The sequence below is a fragment of the Sitophilus oryzae genome, unplaced genomic scaffold, assembly GCF_002938485.1.
Source record: "Sitophilus oryzae breed Bouriz unplaced genomic scaffold, Soryzae_2.0 scaffold_111_pilon_pilon, whole genome shotgun sequence".
NCBI classification, from domain to species: Eukaryota; Metazoa; Arthropoda; class Insecta; order Coleoptera; family Curculionidae; genus Sitophilus; species Sitophilus oryzae.
Genome location: NW_022145749.1, coordinates 4,033,228 through 4,060,742, shown reverse-complemented (window position 1 = coordinate 4,060,742; position 27,515 = coordinate 4,033,228). Strand labels below are relative to the sequence as shown.

Here is a 27,515-nt window from a genome sequence, read left to right as displayed (position 1 = left end):
CACAGATAGCACATATGTTTTTTGAAACACCCCGTTTATGAAGTCTATATATATCTCCCAATACATCCAGCCGCTCTTCTCCATTGGAAAATGGTACATATTTGTAAAGGTATTTGCCTTTACTTTTTCTGCTTTTAAAGTTTAGCTGCATATTAAAACACCTCTAACTATTTTACTGTTTTATAATTTAACGTGGAAAATAAAATACCTATAATATATTTAAAAATAATTATTACTTAAAAAACTGATTCTAGATGATATATATTTATATATATTTTATAAAAACTTAAGACCAACTGTTTAACATTAAAAATACACAAAATACCACTAACGTTATAACATTAGGGCGAATATGCGAGCCTTCAGCTTTCTGGTCTTGTTTATCGTGTGAAATTCTATTTTTTATATCCTCCAACGACGTTTCGATACTTTTATTGATAGCCTTCATAAGGGGAAAGTTTGAATCTTCTTCTGAATCGGCACAATCGCCTTGAAAATCATCCGTATCTATGGACCATACCTGAAATATATATAAAAAAATAATTTCTGCATTGTTAAATTATCAATATGTCCTTACCATTACACCTGCAAGATTCTTTTCCATGGCAAAGCGTACTTTTTCGAAGATAGATCTTTCATCGTCATAAGTTATCACTTGCTTGCCACGCACAGCAAAGGGAGTGCTACTCTCACTATCCCAGAATTTTTTCCAGGGTTCAGTTTTGTTGTTTAGCTCCAGGCAGATCTCGTTGTACCCCATGAACCCGTTTTCTCTGGTGAAGGGACCCTGAAATCCCACGTTGGTAGATGGCATTCCCAGTTTGACTTTCCTCTTTGAAGTTAGATTTATGGGTTCAGATAATTCGAACGTTCTTCCATAAAGTGGTACCCCGATTACCAGTTTGTTAGGAGGGGCACCCGATTTCAACATGTAGTTGATGGAATATTCCTTGAGAAAAGCAAATGAATTAGTTATTTTAAGTCCAAGGAAAGGTTTTTGGTGCATTTCAGTTGATTTCAACAAATTCCGACCGCAGCGCTTCAACGGCAGAAATCAGAGATTATCAGTTGTATTTCACGCCGCGCCGTCGGCGCCGGCATGTTAAAATTATTAAAATAATATTGACATCGTGGTTTTGTCATAATATTTAAGTATTTTAATTTTTTGCTAGTGCAGTTATTGAGACTACAGGTTCACTCAGGTACGAGGTTTATGTGATGTAACGCTGTTTCGGGTAGTAAAAAATAACTGAAAAAGAATTTGAACTAGGCATCGCGTTGTGTTGTGACAATTTCAAATGTTAATAAAACTGCCAAAAAAATGTTAACGCGTAAAGGAGAACGTAATTATTGCGTTGTTGGGTGCAATAACATTCAATAATTCAACTTTCTCGGATATTCAACACTTCCAAAACAACATTTTATAGCTTCATAGTTTCTCACACCGATTTGATCAAAAGCAAAAATGGATTCAAGCAGTTCGACGTTCGACGAAACAAGTTAGTAAACAAAGTGTTCGTTACGTAATCAAAAAATTAAATAGACATATACTCCGAGAGGATAAAGTATAATTTGCAATATTAATATATACTTTTTTTAATCAACTAGTAATTAAATGTTTTATGAACATCTTCTAAAATTATAATTATGTACTTTTGCTCGCTACCGTAGTTGAACCGATGAGTTGAACTCATCTAACATTTTTTAACTGGAATATTAAATTATAATACAAGTTAGAGCTTCTGAATATATCAAAATATTTACTTTTTTATTTTTATTTCTAGAATTTTCACAAATTATACCGTATGATCGAAAAAAAAGGAGTGCAGTTAACTTGGAAATGACGATTGATGACATTTCCCATATAATTTTACATATAAAATGACAGCGATCTTAACACTTTTAGAATAGGTAATTAAATACATTTTTCGTATAAACGCTATTTAAACCCGTGAATTTGTATATACTCAAAGATATTTAAACTCAGAGATATATTTGTATATACTAGTTGTTTACGATATTCTCCGATGGTGACAGCACCCGCCGAGAATGCACCAAGCCTATAGGAAATTCACAATTTTTAGTTAGGCCTACTATAATATTACTAGGCTAAAAACCCAATGTAACAGATACAACACAAAAATACTATTAGAACTTACGACATTAAGATTGTCAGCACTCTTGAGGGGAGAGTTAGGTCCTGTTTTTTGATCCCAAGCTCCGTGATAATCGTAGCACATCATGTGGATGAAGTCCAGGTATACAGCCAGGCCTTCAACATCATAGGCTACATCGATTGTGTCCTTCCCCGCGCCGAACGCTGCGGTCAACAATAATTTGTGTTTCCGTAGCGCAGCTTTCAGTTCCTTCAATTAAAGATGTTTATTTTAGAAAAAAACCTATCGATGTCGATATTAATACACATCTCTACTCTGAATAAAATTACTTATTTAGCGTGACCTTTCGATTTAACCGTTTATTATCCATAATCAGATTTATACCGGATGGAGTCGTTGAAATTGACGATTTAACCATTAAAAATGGCATAATAATTTGCACCCGGGTGAATAAACACATTTCTTATTAGAAACTACAAAATAGTAGCTTAAAATATAAGTCGCATTCTCACGACTCGTGTACTTGGCAAGTATTTTTTATTGGTCTACAGTGTTTGGCGGGAGTGCGGCGCAGGTCATTTAATAAATAATTTAGAAATTCTGTATAGATGCCCGACTCACCGTGTATACCCTGTATACCAATTACAAATGTTTGTCAAGTACACGAGTCATGAGAATGCGTCTTTACGGTAAATACCTATATCTCTATCAGTATACAGAGTACTAGATTCATAGCATTAATTAGTCACCAGTAGAGTATTAACAAAATTATACAGGGAATATACAGGGTCAGTCTTAAATAAGTGTAAATATTTTCGGTAGATCTCGATTAAAGAAACATATTTTCTCCATCTCCATACCGTTTTTCAAATAAGCATAATAATAACCTGAATATTTTACTTTGAAAATAAAAAAAAATGATTTTTCACTTAAATGTTAAGAACCACTGGATCTTTACTGTTTTTTTTCTTGAAAATTTAATCTACTATCTATGTTGCCATATTGATTCATCTATGAAGATATTATGTTTTTTAACTAAAAATTAAAAAAAATTTCCAGTTTTTTTCTTCAAATTGCTTCAAACGCAACCAAACCAAACCAAATTTTCGATTTTATCGCGAAAAAAGCCTCTTAGACGTGTTTCTGTGGTAATATATACTACCCATAACACTATATGTACTTATATAAGACTCACACTGTGTAGATACAGGATGTTTAAAAAAATGTGTGCCATCTCTAGTGGGGAGATTCCTCACGTAAAAATAAGATTTATTTTTTATATGAACATAGGTTCTATTCTGCTTTTTGTTTCGTAGCTACAGGGGGTTAAAGTCTCAAAAAAAATGTTTTTTCGATTTATTATAATTTTCTTCCAAGTTTTCCTACACGAGTATTAAAATCTTAATGCTAAAAAAGTGTCAATAGATTCACCAGTGACGTGCATATGGGTATAATATTAGTAATGTAACTGGAATATTTAATATTATTAAATTTTATTAAAATTTATAACACTGATGTTTAGTGCTCCCTAGATCAAAAATTCAAGAAAAGAAGATATCCTATAACATTTAAACTATGCATTTCCGCACGCATGTTTATAGGAACTTTCTTTCATATTTTTTTGATGGGGAATCAGTGAGTTTAACACTTTAGTCAGTTAAGGACATTACAATTTTTTAAAGGTTATTAGTTTTGGATTAATCTTCTTATTCAAAGGGATTAAGCGAAATTAATAAAATTGTGTATATCTCACCAAGGAGACTGAAATCGACAAAATATCAAGAGAGAATACAATCGGCATTAAATAGTCTACAGAAATATGATAACAAAAGAAAGTAGAGTCAGTGGCGCAGTTTTTCTTTAGAAAAATTCCAGTGATAACTCATATGCACGTCCCTGGTGAATATATCGACTCTTTTTCATCATTAAAATATGTCGCACTTATAGTACCTTTTACTCCCAAAATTTCATTCGAATCTCTAAAAGCACTTCGAAGATATATATAAATCGAAAAAAAAATTAAGACATTAACCCTCTGTAACTACGAAACAAAGAAGAATCGAACCTATATCAACATATCTGCTTTGTCCTGACCGATTCACATGTTTTTGAAACACTCTGTATTTGTTATGGCGGAAAATATTTACCTTAACTAATAACAAAAAGTTAAGTTTGTCTTCTGGGGCTCCGCCTCTTTTCGCAGGAAACTCCCAGTCCAAGTCCAACCCGTCGAAGTGGTATTTTCTGTAAAAAATCTTATAGAATCATATAATATTTTTCAATTCTATCTTTACTATTTAGTTTTTTTATTATCTAACCTGATGAAATCCACTGCATTAGAGACGAATTTACTTCTCCTTGCAGGGTCTGCCACCATTTTAGAATAATTTGCTGAACCCTCATTCCATCCTCCAATGGCAAGAGACACCTTCAAATGCGGATATCTTAATCTCAAATTCGTCATCTTTTGGTATCCTCCCTTACCATAATCTTCCGTCAAATCTTGCCATGGATCTGTAAATAAATATCACTTAACAAATTAATTATGGATAGCCTGATTAAGTAATTATATCACAAGATATGCAACTAATATTACACAAAGTCCTATATGTATATTTTCGATGTACTTAAACAGCCGTTAAACGGTAGCCTACTAAAATGCCGTTAATAGATATTGTGACGTCGTTCATGTCGGCGGAAAGTAATGCCTAGCCTTAAGGTTGTCGCCTACTAGACCGCTGCGCGGCGCGGCGCTGAGAAGAGAATTTTTTCCGGCTGTGAAGGGACTGCGCCCACTATAGCGCGCTTTTGAAACGCGGCAACGCTATTTAGTTATAGTCGAAGTGTTTTTTACTTACTGTAGTTTAGTTTTTAAAGCAATGAGTTCAAGTACGGACGAAAGCGTATTTTTTGTGCTCTTCTAACAGAGGAAGAGGAAGAGGGGGTGAGGAAAAGTTTGGACTCATACGATTAACAAAAAAAGAAAGAAGTTTGGAGAATTTTACCATCTTTTTCCAGATTTAATAAAAGACAAAATCATTTTTTTCAGTATTACAAAATATAAAGGAAACATTTTACCACAGATTTTACGCACTCCTCAATTGAGGGTTTTAGAAGAAAAAACACCGGGTATATCTACTCCTCATATTTTTTCAGAAGAGACAAATTACTAATATTTTTGATAATTCTTATTTATTCTGATGTGTATATTCTTTGTATATTAGTCATGTGGTCAAAAGAACCCTGATCTTTTTTATATATTTAGGTAATTAGAATTTAAAAATTGGAGATTGTCACTTTTGTTAAAAAGTGGAGATTGCCAGTTTTGCCTCTACACCCCTCAATTATATTAAATCTTTGATAGAAAGGCATTTCGTCCATCTGTCTCTAGTGAGGGAAGACTAAAAAAAAATATCATATTCCTTTATGAAAATCGATTTGCCTAATTTACCTTTAAAAATACAATTCTGCCATTGATACATATCACTAGTTCCTAGTCAAAAAGCCAACTGAAAAGACTCGAATGCAAAATTATTTCCCTTAGTACGCACACTGCAACGCGCCGAAACGCGGAGACGAAAAAGTTGCTAGAGAAGTCTTCCGACTTCTTGACGGAAATCCCGCGGCGCGCTTCTGCGCTGCGCGCTCTAATGTGCGTTGGTCCATTTAAATACATGGCAAGCAGACAAAAGAAATTTCTACATGGCGCCGCGCCGCGTCGCGCCGCGGTCTAGTGGGCGACAACCTTTAAGCTTTTTGCAAGAGCACCTGTGGGTCAGTGGCTGAGGCTATCGTTTCGTAAGCGAATGGCCTGTGGTTCAAATCTCACGCCGACCAAGACTTTTTTATATTATTTTTGCTTATAGCGTGATCTTATTGCATTGGTTTCACACTTTTTGGTTGGATTGGTTTAGTTATTTGGCGGGTTGGTTAGCGTGGTTATTTGGAGGGGGTTAATTCATTGGTTAGTTGGTTATTTGGTGGGGTTGGTTGATTTTTACTAATTTATATTTGTTTTTTATATTTTTTATCAGTGTCGAGGTTAGTTGCGTTGGTTAAGTTGGTTATTTGGTGGGGTGGATAGCGTTGGTTAGTCCTTATAAAATTCCTATATTTCATAAAGCCGTCAAGTGCGTCACATCAACAACGTCATACCTATTAACGGCATTTTAGTAAGCTACCGTTTAATGGCAGTTTAAGTACAGCCAAAAATATATGGCTGTGACCAACCCCACCAAATAACCAACTAACCAATGAATTAACACCCTCCAAATAACCACGCTAACCAACCCGCCAAATAACTAAACCAATCCAACCAAAAAGAGTGAAATCAATGCAATAAGATCACGCTATAAGCAAAAAAAATATAAAAAAGTCATGGTCGGCTTGAGATTTGAACCACGGACCATTCGCTCACGAAGCGATAGCCTCAGCCACGGAGCCACAAGTGCTCTTGCAAAATGCTTATAGCTAGGCATTACTTTCCGCCGACATGAACGACGTCACAATACCTATTAACGGCATTTTAGTAGGCTACCGTTTAACGCCTGTTTAAGTACATCGTATATTTTTTCTGTTAGTCTTGGAGGTATACTGGGTGTAGTGGGTGCGTGATTGCTAAATATACTAGACTTCTGTTACTATAGCGTATAGCCGGCGATCTAAACAAACAAAAATTAACCCCAGAGATTAACCAGCGTAAACAAAACACGCCCACGGCATGTTGAAAAATAAACATATCGGTGTACAAGTCTAGTTTCTTTAGAACCCAAGTCTAGTAAGGTAACACCAGTGGCGGCTCGTCAGGGTAGGCAAGGTTAGGCGGCGCCTACCCTACAATTTTGTCAGATTTTTTTTACATTATAATATTTATCTTTATTAATGTTGCCAATGCATATGTATATTAATACACGGAAATGAGTTGTAACAATTAATATTAATTTAATATTTGTAGTCTTTTATATTAATATATTAACTATCGCTGGCGTATGCAGCGTTAGAAATCAAAATAATTTTGACCGTTGGTGTATATGCATTCATCTTTGTTCGGCGATTTCTATACCCAGGAAGCAATGTCACGTAAAAATGACGTTAAATTCTGGTCAGCAAGTGACGAGATATGACGAATTAAATGACGTAAATATGACGTGAAAATCACTTCCTAATGTCTCAGACGAATGACGTCATATTGCAGACGTCATTTTAACGTAATATTACAGGTAATATTGGGTACGTGATATTAACGTGATTATATACTAGATACTACTGCAAGAAAAATGAAACCATTACATTTTGAAATGCTAATATAGCTACCTATATTAAAAAACGTACATACATATCAAATATTTACAATTATTATAAATTATATACTATGTATAATTGGAAATGCTACAAAACCTTTTTCCTTAAATGGCAAAACGACACATTTGCCAATAATCCTGAGTGATTGACCAGATCTTAAGATCTGATAAATTATTGACAACATATATACTCAATTCACTAGAGGGGTATGGATATGAATATAAATCAGAATAATAAAGAAATTCTTTACCGATAAGGTAAATCTCATTATCACTTGCTTTTATAATATTATGAATTTCAATAACTTTATTATTTCCTTTATCGTTTGGCACAAGCAATAGCAGTCTGCCTTTGCCTGAGTTATTACTGACAGAGTTGTTTCATGAAAAATAATTTTACCGAACTGTTTATGGTATTTAATTTGTTTATTTAAAACAGGTAACGGCCCTCTCGAGTGTTCTAGAAGAAGTTTAAGATGATTAAATTCAATATTTATTTTTGAAATTAATAGGTCTCTTTCAACTAGCCGACGATGAATTTGTTGTAAAAGGATTTGTAGGAGCTTTTACTAAAGATTTTAGTTGTCCTAAATAGTTCTCAAAAGGGAAGGCTGAAAAGTTGTCGAGCACACCAAATATTTCTACATCATCACAAATGTGTGATAACAAATGCACATTATAAATAATAAACTCTTTACCATCTATTGTTTTCAAATGTTGAATAAAAACATTTATAATATCTTTTACGAAGAGAACTCCAAATTGTTTAATATGTTTTTGACAATAATATAGAGATCGAAAAATGAAATGCAAGGAAATTCTCGTAAATCGCAATATCTACAAGATCTTTAAAACAAAGGACCCAAGTAAATTAAAAACATTCTAAACTCGGTCGCTTTCCAGTATTGGAGCTCATCGAGAGCGAGGCTTTCGATTAAATTCTACCGGTATATGTGTTTTTAAATCAAGTAGACGTTCAGATATAATTTTTACTTTTTGACTTGGAAGTCTGACTTTTAATGGGCCGCCAATCCAAGTATTTAATAATTTTTTAACAATGCCTAAGCAAATATTATGCATGTAATCGATTGGAAAAGATTTAATCAAATCTATCGGTAATTCAGTTAATGGAGTTTGCGCAATATGATGGTCCTCGTCAAGTTGCTGTCTAAACGCTTCGTCGGTGCGCTTTTGAGATATTAAGCTGTCAAGAACAACTTTGTTCATATAATACTCTCCACGGACGGTGCATTTATCGCAAGAGGAATATCCTGTGTGCGATTTCGTGCACTTTAAGTAAGCTCGTGCAGGAGCATCGCAAATAAAGCTATGCACTTTGATTTCAACATATTCATTTGACCCATTTATAAATCCATTCTGAAGGAAGGTATTTAGTTCTTCTATAAATGGTTTTAAAAATGTATTTAAAGGTTTAGGTTTACTTTTACCACAAAAACTGCAACTGTAAAAGGATTACTACAGGGAATATTTTTAATTGAACATAAAATCGGCCAAAGTTGTGATTTTGAACTTTTAAATAACGGAATACCATCAACATTAAAACAAAGCTGAATTTCTCAATTAATTGAACTATTTGACACATTTTTGATATAACATTTTTTAGGCCAAAATAACAAAATTGACCAGTTTCCAAAGTAACGATGTCAGTTGAATTAGGAGTAGCTAGCAAGGTTCGGCTATCTAAAGGTAGTTCAGGATGGTAAGGCGAAAGTATGTGGAGAAGGTCAGTTAAAGCAGAGTGTGTTATTTTATGTTTCACAGTTGCCCATTCAACTAACTGCTGACAAAGCTTTGTATTTTCTTGATGTGAATCGTCTTGGTCAGAAATTGAGGATGATGGAGAATTTGAAATAGATGAAGTGTCACTACAATCAGTATTATTTAAAGTTTGTGACTGAACAATTTCTAAACTTGAAGTACTATTATCACAGTTTGGTATAATGTTAAAAGTATTACTATCTACCTGAGCATATTCACTAAGATTATTGGCAACAGTGTCCTTACAACTATCTTTATCTTGTAAAATATTTTGTGCAAATTGTTGTGAAGCTATTAAAGCCCTCCTAGATTTTTGCCTTGCACCAACAAATTCTTTCGGTTTTCGTTTTGACATTTAAAAAAATAATAGTAAATGTTACTTGCACTTACATTAGGTAATAATAAAATAAATTAAGGAGTAAACTTTTGTCCTTGCTTATGCTTCTTTTCCATTCTCTGCTTAGCATGCTTCAACCAAGTTTTTACTGCATTCTCAATAACCACTGTAGTTGTAGATGGAGATTTAATCTGTATGGCGCCTAGACATAAGAAAAATGTTTATGCTATATTCATATTTTTTAGTCGTCTACTTACGTATGATGACATTCACTAATTTTGTGTTTCCGAAAGCTTGTTTATTTCGTTGCCCGGCAAAATTATAATGTGTAGCTAAAAAATCTGACATGACCATTCTCAAAATTCTATTGACCTGAGCAGGGATTCCATTACCCCCTAGCGTTGAAAAATATGAAGCCTAAAATAGAAAATTAATCATAAAAAACTAGGTACTTAATATGTCTTGCTATAATGACAAAAATACTAAATAATACAATAATAATCATTACCAAATCATTGGAACTGTCCTCCTGTGAATTTAGATACTCCTCCAAGGTTTGCAAATTAGCAATACTTTCCAGAGGAAATTCCACTGGAATATCAGGTAAACAAGAAACAGTAGTTATGTTCCTTGTTTGTTTAAGTAATCCCTTAACCTCTTTTATTTCTTCCCTTAATTTTCTCACCTCTTTAAAAATTTTGTCCAAACCTAAAATAGAAAAAAAAAACAGATAGTTAATGCAATAGACCCACAAAAAAATATTATACCATTAGCAGACACAGTTATGGTTCTAGTCTCAGTTCTATTACTGTCAGATAAAGTTGATTGAATACAAGGTGTCAAAGTTATATCTTGATCTTCATCAATAAGTGATGGTGATGACACATCATGTGACACATTCAAATTTTCTCTCAATGTTTGGGTATTGGGAGTAATTTTGTTGGATACAGAAATATCACTATTGGAACCCCTAGCTGATGGGGTTTTCAATGTTTTCTGACAATTTGAGTCATCTGTTTAGAAATAGTATGTATTTATTAGATTCAAGACATAACAGCAATAAACATCCCTGTAAACTGCCAAAATGTTTGTTGTTATTTATATTTACCAGGTTTTACTTTTGGAAAAGTAGGCGGCCTTGGAAATTTTGAAAGTGGTTCATCCTCTTCACCTTCACTGGTGGAATAATCAGATAAATACCTCTTCACACTGAATTTTTTTCTAGTGCCCAAGGCTGAGTCAGATTCTGATGACTGTATGTCTGATGTTTCTTCACACTTTTTTAAATTCTTTTGAGCTTTTTCTAAGCTGTCTGTAAAAAAATTAAATTAATTAGGCGAGGTGCACATAAAGTTAGAAATACTTATGGCAAATATACAATCTAATTCTGACTTTTACTGCAAAAAAAACTATTTGTTACCCAGGTTTTTGTTCTGAAAATTCCAAGGAAAATACAACCTAATAAATATTATTTTATATAATGCTTCCTATAAAAATCCCATATGTATATGGTTAAACCTGATTGAAGTTTGAATTTTGATGATATGATGTTACATCATAGTGCTGCCACCAATAAATTCCATTAGAATATGCTTAGTGACATAGATGACGTAACAACATACCTTCAGAATTTAAACTTAGGTACTCAAAGTGTAACATTTTACACCAGAGATTAGATTAATAAATTACTAAGAAAAAGCCAAAGATTTCTAGATTCAATTTCAAAAACTATTAAAGATATTATACACACCACATTCAAAAAACAAACGTTTAACAGGATATAATTTCCAACTACTCTGACTAGGTTCTTCAGGAGTAGAAATTGCTCTATTGAAAAGATTAGATGTTTTATAAGGTGGCCAAAATGCCTCTTTCTTCAAAGGGGTAAGCCACGACGAGTGGACCAAACCTATTCCACCATTGTCTAAAAATTCCACTCCCACATAAGTCATCTTGTATGGATAACGTACACTACAGATTTATTCTAAGCCAACACCAACACTACAAAAATAGAAAAAAAATCCAAACAAAATACAAATTAAACACAAAAATTTAAGAATTAGGTAATTTAGGGGTAACCAATTTAGGTATACTTAGTGACGGAGAGATAATTGGAATCACCGATGCCCCGTAGCTTCAGATTCGTTGGTCAGATAATATATACACTTACACCTCGACTTACTTATACATCTGATAAATTGAATTGTTCTATGATAAACAAATAGGTATAGAAAACGTCTTGAGATAAAATGTATTGATTTACAACTATATGGATAGCCCTCAGGATATCATTACATTAGGTACTTCCTTAAAAGTGTATGGAGACTCTTTGATTGACGACATAATGCCCAATTAAATTGAAAAAATTGTAAATATTACACTTATAATTTATAATACTTACCAGAAAGATGACCCTGCACTTATCTACAAGAATATAGAATATAGTAGCACCTAACACCGAAGATCAACAGTCACAGCAATACTAATCCTTTGTCCTTTGTTTATCTATTTAATATCATACCGCCATTCGCCATTCCATAATCAAAAACCACATGAAGACGGGAAATTGGTATTAATCACAGGTATTAATTATTATTTCGTTCCGTTTTCCCTCCAAACCACTCGACCCCACGCCACGATCATAACCTCACAATTTTTCAAAACCAAAAACGTCAAATATCAATTAAAGTAGTTGATCGGTTAAAATATACGGATAAAATCGAACGAACTGAGTAGTAGAATTTGGTATATATCGCGCGAAGTTAGAAAACATTAATTTTATCGTGAAAACGCAATAAAAAAATTCATAATGTTCTTATACATATTATATCACCCGAAAATCACGTTAAAATGACGTGATATGATATTACATCATTTTGGCGTCATTTATCTGACGTCATTATGTCGTCAATTTCTGGTTATTTTGGAATACATGACGAGTATTGACGAGTTATCACCATATAATAACGTCATTGTGACGTGCTCCTGCTACCTGGGTAACATCGCCTTTCAAATTAAATTTTGATCTCCCACTCAGCCGTCGATGTGTCTGTCTTTTGTCTCTCTCTAACTCATCGCTCGGTAGCAATGGAAATCGATGACTACGTCGAATTAAGGCGGGGTTTAGGCGATATCTTCGGTCGCCTCGGCATGCGCGTGGAGCTCGATCTCGATAGGTTTTAGAAATTCGGTGGTTTCCATAGTATATTATTCATCATACGTTATCAGTATTTAAAACTTTAATTTTAATTACAAATTTTAAAACAGATTTTAATCTGTTTATCGACTCCCTATTATTGACTTGAATTATTGTGTACAGTGCATTTGATGTTCCTGTTAGTGTACAGTGCATTTGGATGTTAATTTCTAAGTTAACAAGGAGGAGATACGGATAAGTATTAATTTAGATTAAAATTTGGAGTAATTAATGTTGATTTTCAATATGGATAATCTAATTCATGCAATTTATGCGACGTATACAATACATTCATACCATTTACAAGTATATCATAGCCCTTCAATAATCTGATAACATTACTGATATAATAATAAAATTATTATTATTAAGTTATTTCGTTTTTTCATTTATTTATTAATGTTAAGATAGTTTTGAACTGTTTTATTTAGAGTTAATATTTTGAATTTGGCGCCTTTAATCATATCGATAATTCAGAGACGTCAACATGACAGCACTTACTTGTCACTTGTCATAGATTGTTAGAGAGATTTTTGTCGAAGCATAGTCGAAGGTCAGAACTAATGGTAATTGTAAAAAACATTTGTATTTTTCACAACGTTTATTGTTACTAAAATATTATACTTAACAAAAGTTAATATACTGTTCAACTGAAGCGTGTTTTAGTGGATCCCCTTTAACAGGTTATGGGCCCAGGACGGCTCCTACACGCTAAAGAACTAAAAGAAATTTAGTTAAATTGTTGAACAGTCGAGAGTAAAATAAACAGAAAGATGGCTGACAAAATTGACGTCACATCAGTAAGTAAATTTGATGGAAACAATTACTTGCAGTGGAAATTCTAGATGCGATGTGCACTTAAAGCAAAAGGTATATATGATGTACTTGAAAAAGTTCCACCATCTGCAGCACAGCCTGAAGAGCTAACTGAATGGATAAGGCAAGATGCACAAGCAATGTTTTTGCTAACATCGACAATGGACCTGAAGCAAATCACACTTATTGAAAACTGCGAAAGTGCGAAAGAGATGCTTCAAAAGCTGGATGCTATATATATGCAAAAGTCCGAAACTAACAAAATGCTAGTTCATGAGAGATTCCACCAGTACAAAATGAATCCCAATGATACTATAGCACAGCATATTGCAAAAGTAGAAAACCTAGCTAGACAGATAAGAAAATCAGGTGAGTTAATAAGTGACACAGCGGTAATGACAAAGGTACTAAGCTCTTTACCAATGAAGTATAGAAATGTGAGACAAGCTTGGCTATCTTTAGATGAAAATAAGCAGACTATAGCAAATCTTACTGCACGCTTGCTTGATGAAGAAGCTAGTCTATCAAGCTATGAAGAAGCAGAAACTGCTCTAGCAGCAGTATCTCTGAAGGACAAAACCAACCAGATTCAAAAATCTACAAAAAGTAGTATTACTTGCTATAACTGTCACAAGAAAGGGCATATTGCCAGAAATTGCAGAAAACCTAAAAGAAAAGCAAATAATCAAAGCAAAGAACAATCAAATGATACAGTGCTCAGTACCAGTAGTGAGACTGCTTTCAATGTAGAAACAGAGAATCAGATAAACAGCGAAGAAAAATGGATAATGGACAGTGGAGCGTCAGCTCATATGTGCTACCGCAGAGACTTTTTCTCCATTTTTGAAGAGTTCAAATCAAAAGTTTGGTTAGGGAATAATCAAAGTTTGGAAGTTCAAGGAAAAGGAACAATAAGAATAAGAAAATTAATTGATAACAAATGGCAGAATGCTACAATTAATGATGTACTTTTTGTTCCAGAACTACGGAAAAATCTATTCTCTGAAGGAGCTATTACAAATAAAGGAATGAAAGTTGTCAAAGAAGGTTCACGAGCAGAAATCTTTCAGTTAGACAAGTTAGTTGCCACAGCAATTCGTGACGACAATAACATATACAAAATGTTATTTTATACATTGGTATTAAATGCTGATACTGCTACAAAGAAAAATAACTTCAAGTTATGGCATGAAAGGCTAGGCCATATAAATCAAGAATATACCAAGAAGATGATAAAAGATGGTTTGATAAATGGTATGTCTCAATGACACTGAAAAGTTTTTCTGTGAAGGATGTTCATATCGTAAACAACATAGATTACCATTTAAGTCAAGAAAACACACAAAACTGAAGCCTGCAGAACGAATTTTTAGTGATGTTTGTGGTCCAATGGACATACCCTCTGTTTAAGGAGCAAGGTATTTTGTTACATTTAAAGATGAAAATTCCGGCTACAGAGTAGCATACTTTATCAAACACAAAAGTGATGTGTTAGAATGTTTTAAGACTTTTACAAACAAAGTCAAAACAAAGTTTGGCTATTCTGTTAAAATTTTACACGTTGACAATGGTACAGAATACAATAACAGTCAATTTAAGGAATTTTTAAGACAAGAGGGGATTACTCTAGAAAACACTGCACCATACACTCCAGAGCAAAATGGAAGGGCAGAACGTGACAATAGAACCTTAATTGAAAGTGCAAGGTCAATGATACATGCAGCAAAAGTTCCAAAATACCTCTGGGCTGAAGCTGTCAATACAGCTGTGTACATTTTAAACAGAACGCCTACAATGCAAGCTCCAGGTTCGACACCTTATGAAATTTGGTGTGGAGGTAAGCCTACCTTAAGTCATCTGAGAATATTTGGATGTGAAGCTTTTGTTCATATTCCCAATGTAAACAGAACAAAACTTGAAGCAAAGAGTCAGAAAATGATATTTGTTGGATATCATAACAACTCCACTAATTACAGATTGTTTGACACAAATACCAAAAAGATAACAGTATCTAGAAATGTGTTATTTAACGAAGATTCAAGAGGTTTTACTGACAAAGTTCTTCTTCTTCTTCTTGTTTCACGATGACCACTTACTGACAAAGTTCATTCCCATTCAGTCCCATTAGATATTCAGATTGAGAATGATTTGTTAGAAGAAGAAGAAGAAGAAGTAGTACAAGATCAAGAGGTTATAGAGATTGAAGAACAAAGACCAAGAAGAAGTGTTAGGTTACCACCTAGATTTAAAGATTTTGATTTAAATTTTGTAGAGTTAGACATTCTTGAAACATTTGAACAGGCAATGAAGAGTAAAGAAACAATGCAATGGAAGTTTGCCATTTAAGAAGAAATAGAAGCATTAGAACGAAACAATACTTGGCAAATTGTAAATCAAGAACCAGGACAGAGACCAATTGACTGCAAATGGGTATTTCGAGTAAAACGAGACAAAAATGGCAAAATATCAAGATACAAAGCTAGACTTTGTGCAAGAGGTTTCAGACAAAAAGAAGGCATAGACTATAATGAAATTTTCTCACCAACAGTCAGGTATGATTCAATTAGAATTTTACTAGCCATTGCAGCAGCAAGAAGTTATGAAATTATGCAATTTGATATTAAGACTGCATTCTTATATGGTGACTTGGAAGAAGATATTTTTATGTTCCTGCCAGATGGTATAAAAGATAAATACAGTTCAAACAGTGTTTGCAAATTAAGAAAATCATTATATGGTTTAAAACAAGCTCCAAGATGTTGGAACAAGACTTTTAATAATTTTCTATGTAGTTTTGGTTTCAAACAGTGTGAATCAGACAGATGTGTATACCAAGGTCAAGTCAACAATGAAAAAGTATTTCTTGCTTTATATGTAGATGATGGATTAATAATATCAAAGAAGATTTCCTCAATAGAAACAGTGCTGAATAAACTCAAAGATCAATTTGAAATAACATTTAATGAAGCTAATTAGCTTCATATGGTAAAATAATTATTTTGTAGGTCTAGAAATTTCAAAAAGAAATAATGAAATAGTTATAAGTCAAAAACATTACACTCAACAGATAATAGAACGATTTAATATGACAGATGCAACTCCAGTAAGTACTCCAGAAGATCCAAATCAAGACTTATCAATGCTTGAGACAGAACAATGTGAAAAAGTACCGTACAGACATGCAGTTGGTTGTTTGATGTTCCTCGCAACTGTAAGTAGACCAGACATTTCACATTCAGTGGGTGTAGTTAGTCGCTATTTGAACAATCATTCGAAAGCTCACTGGCTTGCTGTAAAACGTATAATAAGATCTTTAATCAATATAGTGTCATATTAGATACACAAACATAGACACCATTCAGATTACTGGCTATTGTGACTCAGACTATGCGAGTGATAAAGAAACACGTAAATCAACCAGTGGGTATATTTTCAAAATTACTGGACCTGTGACATGGTCAAGTAAGAAACAACAAACTGTAACCCTATCAACCACCGAAGCCGAGTATATTGCTGCTTCTGATGCTACCAAAGAAGCCCTGTGGTTAAAGCAATTTTTAGTTGACATTAATGAAACATGTAGTTTGCCCATACAGCTCTTCGTAGACAACCAGAGTGCAATTCGATTGATTAAGACTTCAGATCAGCATCACCGAACAAAACACATAGATGTGAGATATCATTTCATCAGAGAGAAGTATACAAATGGTGAAATTTATCCAATATACATCCCAAGTAAAAATCAACAAGCTGACATATTCACAAAAGCCCTTTCGAAGAAAGCTTTTGAAGAATTAAGAAGTGCCTTAGGACTAGAAGAAGTATAACTCAAGAAAGAAGTAATCATTTTTAAAAGAAGAAAAGAAAAACATTTCAAAAAGTGGGTGTGTTAAGATAGTTTTGAACTGTTTTATTTAGAGTTAATATTTTGAATTTGGCGCCTTTAATCATATCGATAATTCAGAGACGTCAACATGACAGCACTTACTTATCACTTGTCATAGATTGTTAAGCCCCGTTCTCAGAACGACGTCGTGTCGCTGGCGACACAGTTTGACGTTTCAAACAACCAATGGGAGCTGTACTAAATTTAAAATTGACAGCTGTTTGAATTTTGTACAAATCTCATTGGTCCTCTTGACGTGTCGCTGGCGACAGTCGCTGTTCTGAGAACGGAGCTTTAAGTCCCGTTCTCAGAACTGCGACTGTCGCCAGCGACACGACAAAAGAACCAATCAGATTTGTGCAAAATTCAAACAGCTGTCAATTTTAAATTTCGTACAGCTCCCATTGGTCGTTTGAAGTGTCAATCAGTGTCGCTGTCGACACGACGCAGTTCTGAGAACGGGGCTTTAGAGAGATTTTTGTCGAAGGTCAGAACTAATAGTAATTGTAAAAAGCATTTGTATTTTTCACAACGTTTATTGTTACTAAAATATTATACTTAACAAAAGTGAATATACTGTTCAACTGAAGCGTGTTTTAGTGGATTCCCTTTAACAATTAAGTTAAGCTATGTTTTAACCCATAAGCTAACATATTGGTTTTTACGAACTGGGTTAAGATATTATGTAAATTTTGGGGAACAAATAGATGTAATTAAAATATTGTCGCCTACCCAGTCCCACATGCCACGAGCCGCCACTGGGTAACACATGTCTAATATCTTCATCATAGAGAAATATAAAAATTAATTATTTTAATTACTTTATGATCTTCATATAGAAATCACGCATACCGGGTCAGCAATTCTGGCCTTGGATGTTGATTTTCATGAGTACGAAGAGTGCGGTCAATACGCTCATTACAATAAAATGTACTGAATAAGGAAAGGAGAGCAAACATTTTCCCAATCGCATTAAATCTAGTGTCGGCGTCGGGTTAAGTGGTTACGTAATAAATACTTCGAATTTTTCTCTCTCCAACTTGTAGATTGCTGTAACTACTATGGAAATTAGGGTGGAACGAAAAAACACTTTTTTTCCAAAATATTTTCACACAAGCCTCAAAATGTGCTCCTTGCAAAGGAACTTCCTTTTTAGTAAAAGATTTTTAGATGGTGAAACTTCGGGTCCCGGTGGACTCAAAGGTGTTATTGGACAGAAACTAGATAACTGTGAAACCCCAGCTGTTGTAAAATTGAAACTGTCTATTATAATAACACAGAATTGAAACTGTCTAATAAAACACGCCTAATAACGACATTTCACCTAATACACTAGCACACACTAGTACAAATGTTACGTTGAGACATTCTGGCCCTCCTGATCTTCATTCTATCTACTATCTGTGTAGAACTGCTTTTAAACACTACTCCAATATCCTCTAAAACAGCATTTGCGATTATAGCGGCAGCGTGATCTGAAACTCCAACTTTGTGACAGGCAAGTGCCACGGATGGTAGTTTATCATGCAGGTGGACAAGTTTCAAATATATTGAGGAACCAGAAAACAATAATTTAAGTGATTTAGTTTGGATAACATTATTGGGTTATATTTTACAGTCATGTTAAGCAGTGTGTTAAAGGTAAAAGATCAATAATTATCAAATATGTTGACGGGCTAAAAAACAATTATTTTTCAAAATATCTCGGCATTTCAGGCCCGTGAGGAACCTGAAGATACAGTACAGTACGTCTGTCCGTTCTGTAGCTACGGGGTATCCGTGAGAGGGGAAACGATATTCTCTCGATGTTTTTCGTAAAAAATTAGACGACGCGTCCCATCAATAAAAATTCAACAAATTTGCAAGTAGCCAATAAAATGAGTGGGCGGAGCGATTTGCGGTGACGCAGTCGTCAAATCGACGTATAAAATATATTGCTGTTTATTTAAATGTTTTTTGTCCGCATTCCTTTCATAGACACAGATCCAGCAGATGTACAGTACGTCTGCTCATTTTATTGGCTACTTGCAAATTTGTAGAATTTTTATTGATGGGACGCATCGTCTTATTTTTTTACGAAAAACATCGAGAGAATATCGTTTCCCCTCTCACGGATTCCCCGTAGCTACAGAACGGACGGACGTACTGTACAAAGGCAGGGCGCTGAGCTTTTGAGAAAAAAAACTACTTATCTAAAGGCACATTTTGAGGCTTGTGTAAAAATATTTTGGAAAAAAATTTTTTTTTCGTTCCATCCTAATGGACATGTCGTAAACACCGACCCAAAACTGCGGTTGCCGAAGGGGTATGTATATACAGGGTGTTTCAAAAAACATGTGCCATATCTCGTGGGGAGATCCGCATGTAAAAATAAGATTTATTTCTCATATCAACATAGATCCGATTTTGTTTGGTTTCGTAGCTACAGGGTGTCTTAATAATTTTTTGATTTATTATAATTTTTTTCCAAGTACTTTTAGTGATTCGAATGAAATTTTGAGGGTAAAATTCAGGGTTGGAAAAAATCATGATTTTTCAAAAAAAAATAAAAAAAAATCAGATTTATTTGATTTAAATCAGATTTTTTTTATTTAAATCAGATTTTTTGATTTTAATTCAAAACAATATTTAAATGGGATTTCCAAATCACTAGGACTTATTTGCAATTAAAGTCCTATCCTAAATGGCTAAATCTTTATAACTCTGTACGATACCGATAACATTAACGATTCTACGGCGCGTTTGTCATAGCCGTAGATTTCCACATCGGTCACCAATATATTCCGCAAAAAAAATCGCTCGCTTCAGATCAAAAGGATTTTTTTTTCAAACATCTCAAAACTATTAACTTTTGTCATTTTAACGCCTAGGCATAAAAGTAAAGCACTTTTACGCCTAAGCACAAAAGTACAAAAATATAATATTAAACTGATATTAAGTGTCAAATTCAACGAGTGTATAAATTGTTGCTCGATTACTGTTCCTATTATTTGCAATGTTTGAAATTGATTAAAAAAACATTTGTAATGTTTTAAAAGAAATACTATGTTCTATTCGTAGTAAAAATACATTTACTTTTTGTGCCTCCCTGTAACGTCGGAATAGCTTTACGATGGCCCTTCAAAGCTGCAGCATCGTCAAAAAAAGTATAATTTTTACTCCTAATAAAACAATACACTATTGTTCGGAAATAGTCTTAAGTCGAGAATGAAATTAGTATGTATTATCTAATGTCAAAGTGTAAAGTACTTACTGCAGATGAAAATGTCGGTAGGAATTTGGAAACATACAACCGTTTCAAAAAAAATATAAAAAACATTTTCTGACAACTATTATAGAATCTCGGGAATGAAGATATAGTCTCTATATCAGAAGAACCTAGTTCTGGCACTAGACTTTGCGAATGATATGATTCGAACAGCGAATTTTTGTCACTTATACATAAATTTTAAAATAAATCCCTGCGTTTAGCGGTCTATGGATTCACACGAAATTACTTCAAAAATCGGTCCAACATTTAAATTTTGATGAATAGATATTTTTATATAGTTTTATATACATTTTATATACATTTACAAGTATTTTTCGATTTATTATCTGTTATATATCTGTTATAGAAATATTTTTTCTAGTTTTCTAGGACACAATTTTATAACTTTTACAGTTATTTTTTGATTTATTATAAAGTTTCAATAAAATTATTTCTTTTTGATTTAAATCACATGATTAAAATTAAAAAAATCACTTGATTTAAATCATTTGATTTAAATCGTGCCAACCCTGGTAAAATTTACTATGAGTGCTACATATTTTAATGCTAAAAAATTGTCGATACATTTATCAGGGACGTGCATATAGGTTATCACTAGAATATTTAAAAAATATATAAGCCACTGACTTTTTTCTTTTGATATCAAAATTGTGTAGGCTGTTTAATGCCAATTAAAAGTTATCTCTTGATATTTTGTCAAATTCGGCCTCCTTGATGAGATAAACGCAATTTTATTAATCACAATTAATAAAATTAACATAAAAATTAAATTAATAAATTATATATTTTACCTAATTTATTATTAAATATTTATTACTATTAGTTATTATTACTATTAGTCCAACTTACAGTAATTTCAAATAAAAAATAATGGTATTTAAGATATAATTACAAAAAACCTAATTTTAATGTTTTTTAACATCCTGTAACTCTAAAACTATGCATTCCTATACACATGTTTATAGGAACTTTTCTTCATATTTTCTGATGAGGAATCAATTAGTACTTATTTAAAACTTTCGCAAGTTAATAATATTAAATTTTTTAAATGTTGCTATTAGACTTGGATCAAGGCAAATTAATAAAATTACATTTATCTCATCAAGGAGGCCGATATCGACAAAATAACCGATATCGAAACAAAAATAATTATAAATATACAGGTACAGGGGGTGTCCCAACATTCCGTCGACATTCCAGAACGAATTTTACTACGTATTTTCGAATCAGAATAAGTTTATTGGACATAATTTACCCCTATACAAAAGTGCTTTGTTTGTCCGCTAGAGGGCATCAAACTTTAAAAAAATAATCACATTTTTTAGATATTTTAAGAACCGTTATTCCGATTTGAATGAGATTTTGGATGACTGTATTTTGCTACGTGCTTTAACATTTTACTTTCCCAAAAATTAAGAAAAAGCACGGGAAGGATGAAAACTACCCACATCCCTACAAAGATTTTAGTGTAAATATTTTTCAACTCCACCGATGACATATTTTCTCTTCGTAAAATGGTCCTTCTAGTATTTACTGCATTTTTTGTAATAATAATATAAATTTTGTAGATGAACGCCACATCGCATAGTTTTTGAGAAAAACATTTTTGGAGAATTTATTTATCTAAAACAGACCTACAAAATATACAGGGAGTTCCAATATTCCGTGGACATAGAAGAACTACGTATTTTTTGAATCAAAATAAGTTATTTGCACATAATTTGCCTTTATACAAAAGTTCTTCGTTTGTTCGTTAGAGGACAATAAAAAATAAACCTGAACGTTAATTAATTTAAAATTTATTATTTTTTTAAGCTTTTTATGAAGCTTATTGTCAAATATAATTTGTGATACTAACATAAAATTCCATATTTTTGCCAAATAAATTATTAGAGCATAATAGATTTTATGCGCCTCCATAGGCTTGATGTGCTAAAAACACTTTTTGGAAATCAGCTTCGGAAAAATATTTTTTTTTTCCACAAAAAGTATGCGCGGTGGTTTTTTTACAAGGAACAAAAATTGTAGTAAATACTAGAAGGACCATTTTACGAAAAAAAAAATCGGTCGTCGGTTGAGTTGGAAAATATTTATACTAAAATTTATGTAGGGATGGGGGCAGTTTTCACCCTTCCCGTACCTTTTCTTCATTTTTGTGAAAGTCAAATGTTAGGGCACTTAGCAAAACATAGCCAAAACCAAACCAAAAAAAAAACAAAATTTTAGTCAAATCGGAATAACGGTTCTTAAGATATCTGAAAAAAATGGGCTTATTTATTATTAAGTTTGATGCCCTCTAACGGATAAACGAAGCACTTTGTACAGGGTGGCGCACCTCATTCACCTCGGTTGATTATACGAAAACGGAAAGATGTAGAAACAAAATATTTTATAGGTATATGTGGGAAAGTAATGTGCGTAATTTAAAATTATTTTGAAATGTACAGGGTGTGTCAGAACTAAGATCCACACCAAAGTTATATTTTTTCTTATGGAACACCCGGTATTTTATATCATATTTGGATCCTTGGACACAAAATAAGGCATTTATTATAAGGGTTAAACCTGTTTACAAGCTTTGGTTTCTGAGATATTTAAAGATATTTAAATATATGCATGCTATAATAAAAAAATTGTCAACACCCGGTACATTGCTTTTCAGAATTAATTCTTGTGCTGTCTTTTAAGACAGAGAAATAAACTTTACTGAAAAATTAGATTGCGTCGTTTAATGTATACAGGGGTATCAAAAATTGATGGTCTATTTTAAATATGTATTTTACATAAAAAACTTCGTTATTTCAAACACAACACCCTGTATTTTTTTAAATAAATCGAAACAATTCAAATGCTCTTTCAAACTATGTTAGGGTTTCCTATACCTATCTAGCTCAGATTTTGAATAAAGAGCAATTTTTCAATAAAACGGCAACCAAGAATATTAGACTTTATTTAAATTTATAGCAGTTTACTTTTATTTAATTTGCCTACACTAGTTTTATAAATAATATTTATTAAATATGTATTTATTATTCTATCAAGAAAAACGAAGAAGTAGTTCTTTGATTTATTTAACGATGACTTTCTGTAAAAGAACCAATTACGGCAAAATCATTTTCTTTGCTTTAACCGACAAGTTTTTGCCTAATAGGTTTTCTATAAACCACACTACTAGCTCTGCGAAATAGCACAAGTAGTTTTTCAATATCTTTGGATATCTTTAAGCATAAGCCCTTGAGGCCAAGAAGCAATTTTCCTCACAAAATAAAATCGCTAGTAACATATCGTTTCGCCAGCAGATACTGCTTTATTTTTCTTGACAAAATAATGAATACTTACTTCTTAAGCTATTGTGGGTAAATTTATGTAAACTGTATAACAGTACTTATAAAGTCTAAATAATAATGTCCATAAACTAACGTCGAATTTGAAAATAGCTACTAACTGTCACTAAAAAATTGCCATGGCGACACCAGCCATCTTGATTGCCATTTTATTAAAAAATCGCTTTTTATTCAAAATCTGAGCTAGATATGTATAGGAATCCTTAATATAGTTCGAAAGAGAATTTGAATCTGCTTCGATTTATTTTAAAAAATTCAGTGTGTTGCATTTGAAATAACGAAGTTTTTATATAAAATGTATCCTTAAAATAGATCAGCAATTTTTGGTACCCCTGTATAAATTTAAGGGAAAAATATAATTTTTCAGTAAAGTTTATTTTTCTACCTTTAAACTCAGCACAAGAATTAATTCTGAAAAGTAATGTACAGGGTGTTAATAATCTATTCTATTGTAGCATGCATATTTAACTATCTTTAAATATCTCAAAAACCAAAAAATTTAAACATACTTAAACCTCATAAAAAATATATTTTTTGTGCCCAAGAATCCAAAAATGAAATAAAATACCGGGTGTTCCATAAGAAAAAATATAACTTTGGTATGGATAATAGTTCTGAAACACCCTGTATATTTCAAAATAATTTTAAATTGTGCATATTGCCTCCCCACATATAACCATAAAATATTTTGTTTCTACATCTATCCGTTTTCCTATAATCAACCGAGGCGAATGAGGTGCGCCACCCTGTATAGAGGTAAATTGTGTCCAATGAACTTATTTTGATTTCAAAAATACGTAGTAGTTCCACAGAACAGATACAAGATTTGTATCTGTTCTGTGGTAGTTCTATGTCTACGGAATATTGAGACATCCTGTATAAACAGTTATTATTTACATAAAAAAAACTCACGCCCTTTACAGTACTTAAGGGACATAAAGGGTTATTACTACCGTTTTCCCGTTCAAAACATTTTAATAAGGTTGCGTTGAGTTTTTTTGCAGCGGCTATTAAGCTATCTTGTACACTTCGCACTAAAAGAGTCGTCAATATGTGTCAAATAACAATTTTCGCCTGCAAGGTCTACTAGTAAAAAAATTTAAGCCTAAAGTATCACAATAACACAATTCATTTAAACCAAAAACTAATACAAAACTAAAGTATCAAAAAGAATGGCAATGTCAGGAAATAAATAAATAAATGTGGCAACTTCACATTTTTTACGTATTATCTAAGTCCCCAGCGGGAAATTTAAATTCTAGTTAGTCAGCCCGGCACCGAATATGTCCATGGTTGACAATAATGAATTTAAAAATCGCGCCCTCGATTACGTGACTAAAAGTTTAATTGGTATCGCTAATATATGTATATTATAGATTATAGTACAATAAGTTCGATGTTGAAGTGTGACCAATATAGTAGGTATTTTTTATCAAGCACAATAAAGAAGTAACTGCAGAAAATTTTACACAGTAGAACATAGTCTAGCACATTACATAAAGGTCATTTTATAATGTCAATTTGTAAATCGTTTCTTGAGGACTTTGCGTATTGTTAGTTGTATAACATTGCATTAATGGAGATATTCGTGTACTGACCTAAAGATTTGATAGAATCCTCCTTGGGGTTCAATCCAGCGAAAGAGTAGATAATGTGAGTACACAAAGTAGGATCTAGGTTCTCTATAGCGAATGAACCACGACCTGGTCTGTAAACTGACCATGTACCCACGTAGCACACCACCACTTTACCATGTTTAGGTTCTGGAATATCAGTAAATACCAATTTGTATAAATAAGCGTTTATTCTTTTGTGGATAAATGTTTTTTTCCAAATGACCGTTTAAAATTTGAATTATAAGCATAGTTAATTGACGATTTTAGGTCAACCACCTATTTATTTTGATAATCTCGCAAACTATTATTAATTGCTAATTTGATTTGAATGAAAGCGTTAAAATCAAATTTCACACCAATATTAATAAAAATGTCAACTTTTAAACAAACATATTTTTGCGTTAAAAATTATCCGTAAAATTATTTGATTTTAAAAAGATTTAGCGAAAGTAATATAACAAATAATATTGTCAAAAACAATTTTCAAAATCGCTTACTAATAAATTCTACGGTGAGTTCTGTTTGTTGTAAAAGAAAGTTGTAAAGAATATAAACACATTTATTTAAAATGTTACTTTAACATTTTTCTATGTGGGTTTTTTCTTTGACAAAAAACATATTATCTGAAAGATCACCTTGTATATTAGAAAGTCATTAAAAATTAGGGTGTTATATACTATTACAGAAAGTGAAAAATTAATCTTTTGTTGTCATACCTGTGCTCTGCATTGTTCCATATTTTACCCCGAACATGGTACATAAGCAAAGTATTATTTTCCACTGCAGTACCATACTCAAAGTTCGGTACTTGCATAAATAAATAAATACAAACCAGGCCTTTGTCTCTCACGAACAAGGTACCATTAGATTAAATATTCCAGTGCATTAAAATACCGCAACAACAACACTTTGCAGAACTTCTATCTGTCTCTCTTGGTTTCGTTTCTATGCAGTACCGACGGTATAGAAAGAGTACCGCAAACTAGCAAGGACCAGAAGAACTCTGCCCTGGTTGAGTTCGAGGTCTTCGTATAAACCTTTCACTGTATCATATTGTTTTCGAGTTTGATGTTGATGGTGGTGGTACAAACGATGGTACGAATTATACTTCGATACAGAAGATTGTCAAAGACGAATATTTTTTGCGAAATTTCTCCAAACCACTTGTTCAGCTCCAGATTTTTTATATTATATAAACCGATTTCCTTTAATTATTTTGGCTGATTATTTTTATTGGTTTTATTTTTATTATGGAAATTATTTGATTTATATTTATTTTTTGCGGTTTCCGATTATTATTGGGGTTTGGTAGTCATTGTTTTCAAACTGTTTAAAACCAAGGTTTTAAATGTTATAAACGTAACTAGGTATGTTTGAATCAGATCGATATACAAAATATCGGTATTAAATCATTGCAGGAAAGTGTCCCACATGTGTCTCAGGCTGAGCGTGCATTAGAAGTTTCTAGAGAACTACATAGATAGAGAATCGGAGATTTTTTGAACATCATTGTTTCAGAACGAGATCTATCGATTAAAAATATTTTCAATATGGCGGCACTTCCGGAAATACCGGAAGTTGACAGCAACTTTCTTATTTTAAATGAGTATCCCAATTTTTTATTACACACTTTCTGTAAAATTTTATGAATTTTTACATTAACACTCGATACGAGAAAAAAAATATTTAAAATTTTTGGACGAAAAAACTGCCTGTCAAAAAATGTCTATATAGCCTAAACCAGAGCCTGAATTAAATAAGCCGTTAAATTTAGTGATTACCACAACCACTGCCACATAAAGAGAAGACATATGTGGCTATCTATTTCAAAAAATAAATTGTTCGAATGTCAT

General features: G+C 32.7%; 1 protein-coding gene across 4 annotated transcripts; it reads right to left on the bottom strand.

The window, feature by feature from the left end:
* Positions 1–231: 231 nt before the first annotated feature.
* LOC115884327 (probable chitinase 2) lies at positions 232–26,823 on the bottom strand. Of its 4 annotated transcripts, XM_030902899.1 has the most exons (8): positions 11,935–12,483; positions 11,284–11,534; positions 10,642–10,845; positions 10,301–10,546; positions 10,042–10,241; positions 9,791–9,950; positions 9,587–9,735; positions 4,436–4,631 (listed from the first exon to the last, which is right to left on the bottom strand). In XM_030902899.1, the coding sequence occupies exons 2-7, from the start codon at positions 11,483–11,485 to the stop codon at positions 9,608–9,610; spliced, it is 1,140 nt and encodes a 379-aa protein (XP_030758759.1). In that variant the 5' UTR covers positions 11,486–11,534; positions 11,935–12,483; the 3' UTR covers positions 4,436–4,631; positions 9,587–9,607. The 4 variants fall into 4 exon arrangements, with proteins under 4 accessions (XP_030758732.1, XP_030758740.1, XP_030758759.1 ...); XM_030902872.1 differs by lacking the exons at positions 9,587–9,735; positions 9,791–9,950; positions 10,042–10,241; ... (2 more) ...; positions 11,284–11,534; positions 11,935–12,483 and adding exons at positions 232–520; positions 578–949; positions 2,160–2,366; ... (1 more) ...; positions 25,645–25,809; positions 26,379–26,820; XM_030902890.1 differs by having other exon boundaries at positions 11,284–12,483.
* Between the last annotated feature and the right edge of the window lie 692 nt (positions 26,824–27,515).

Bases quoted from the DNA above. Each gene is read 5' to 3' on its own strand.
- LOC115884327 (XM_030902872.1), bottom strand. From the start codon at position 26,454: ATGGTACTGCAGTGGAAAATAATACTTTGCTTATGTACCATGTTCGGG. The intron at 4,362-4,435 runs GTTAGATAATAA...GATTTTTTACAG, and splicing joins AATGCAGTGGATTTCATCAG to AAAATACCACTTCGACGGGT. The intron at 950-2,159 runs GTAAGTTCTAAT...GCTTTTCTCAAG, and splicing joins GTGCTGACAATCTTAATGTC to GAATATTCCATCAACTACAT.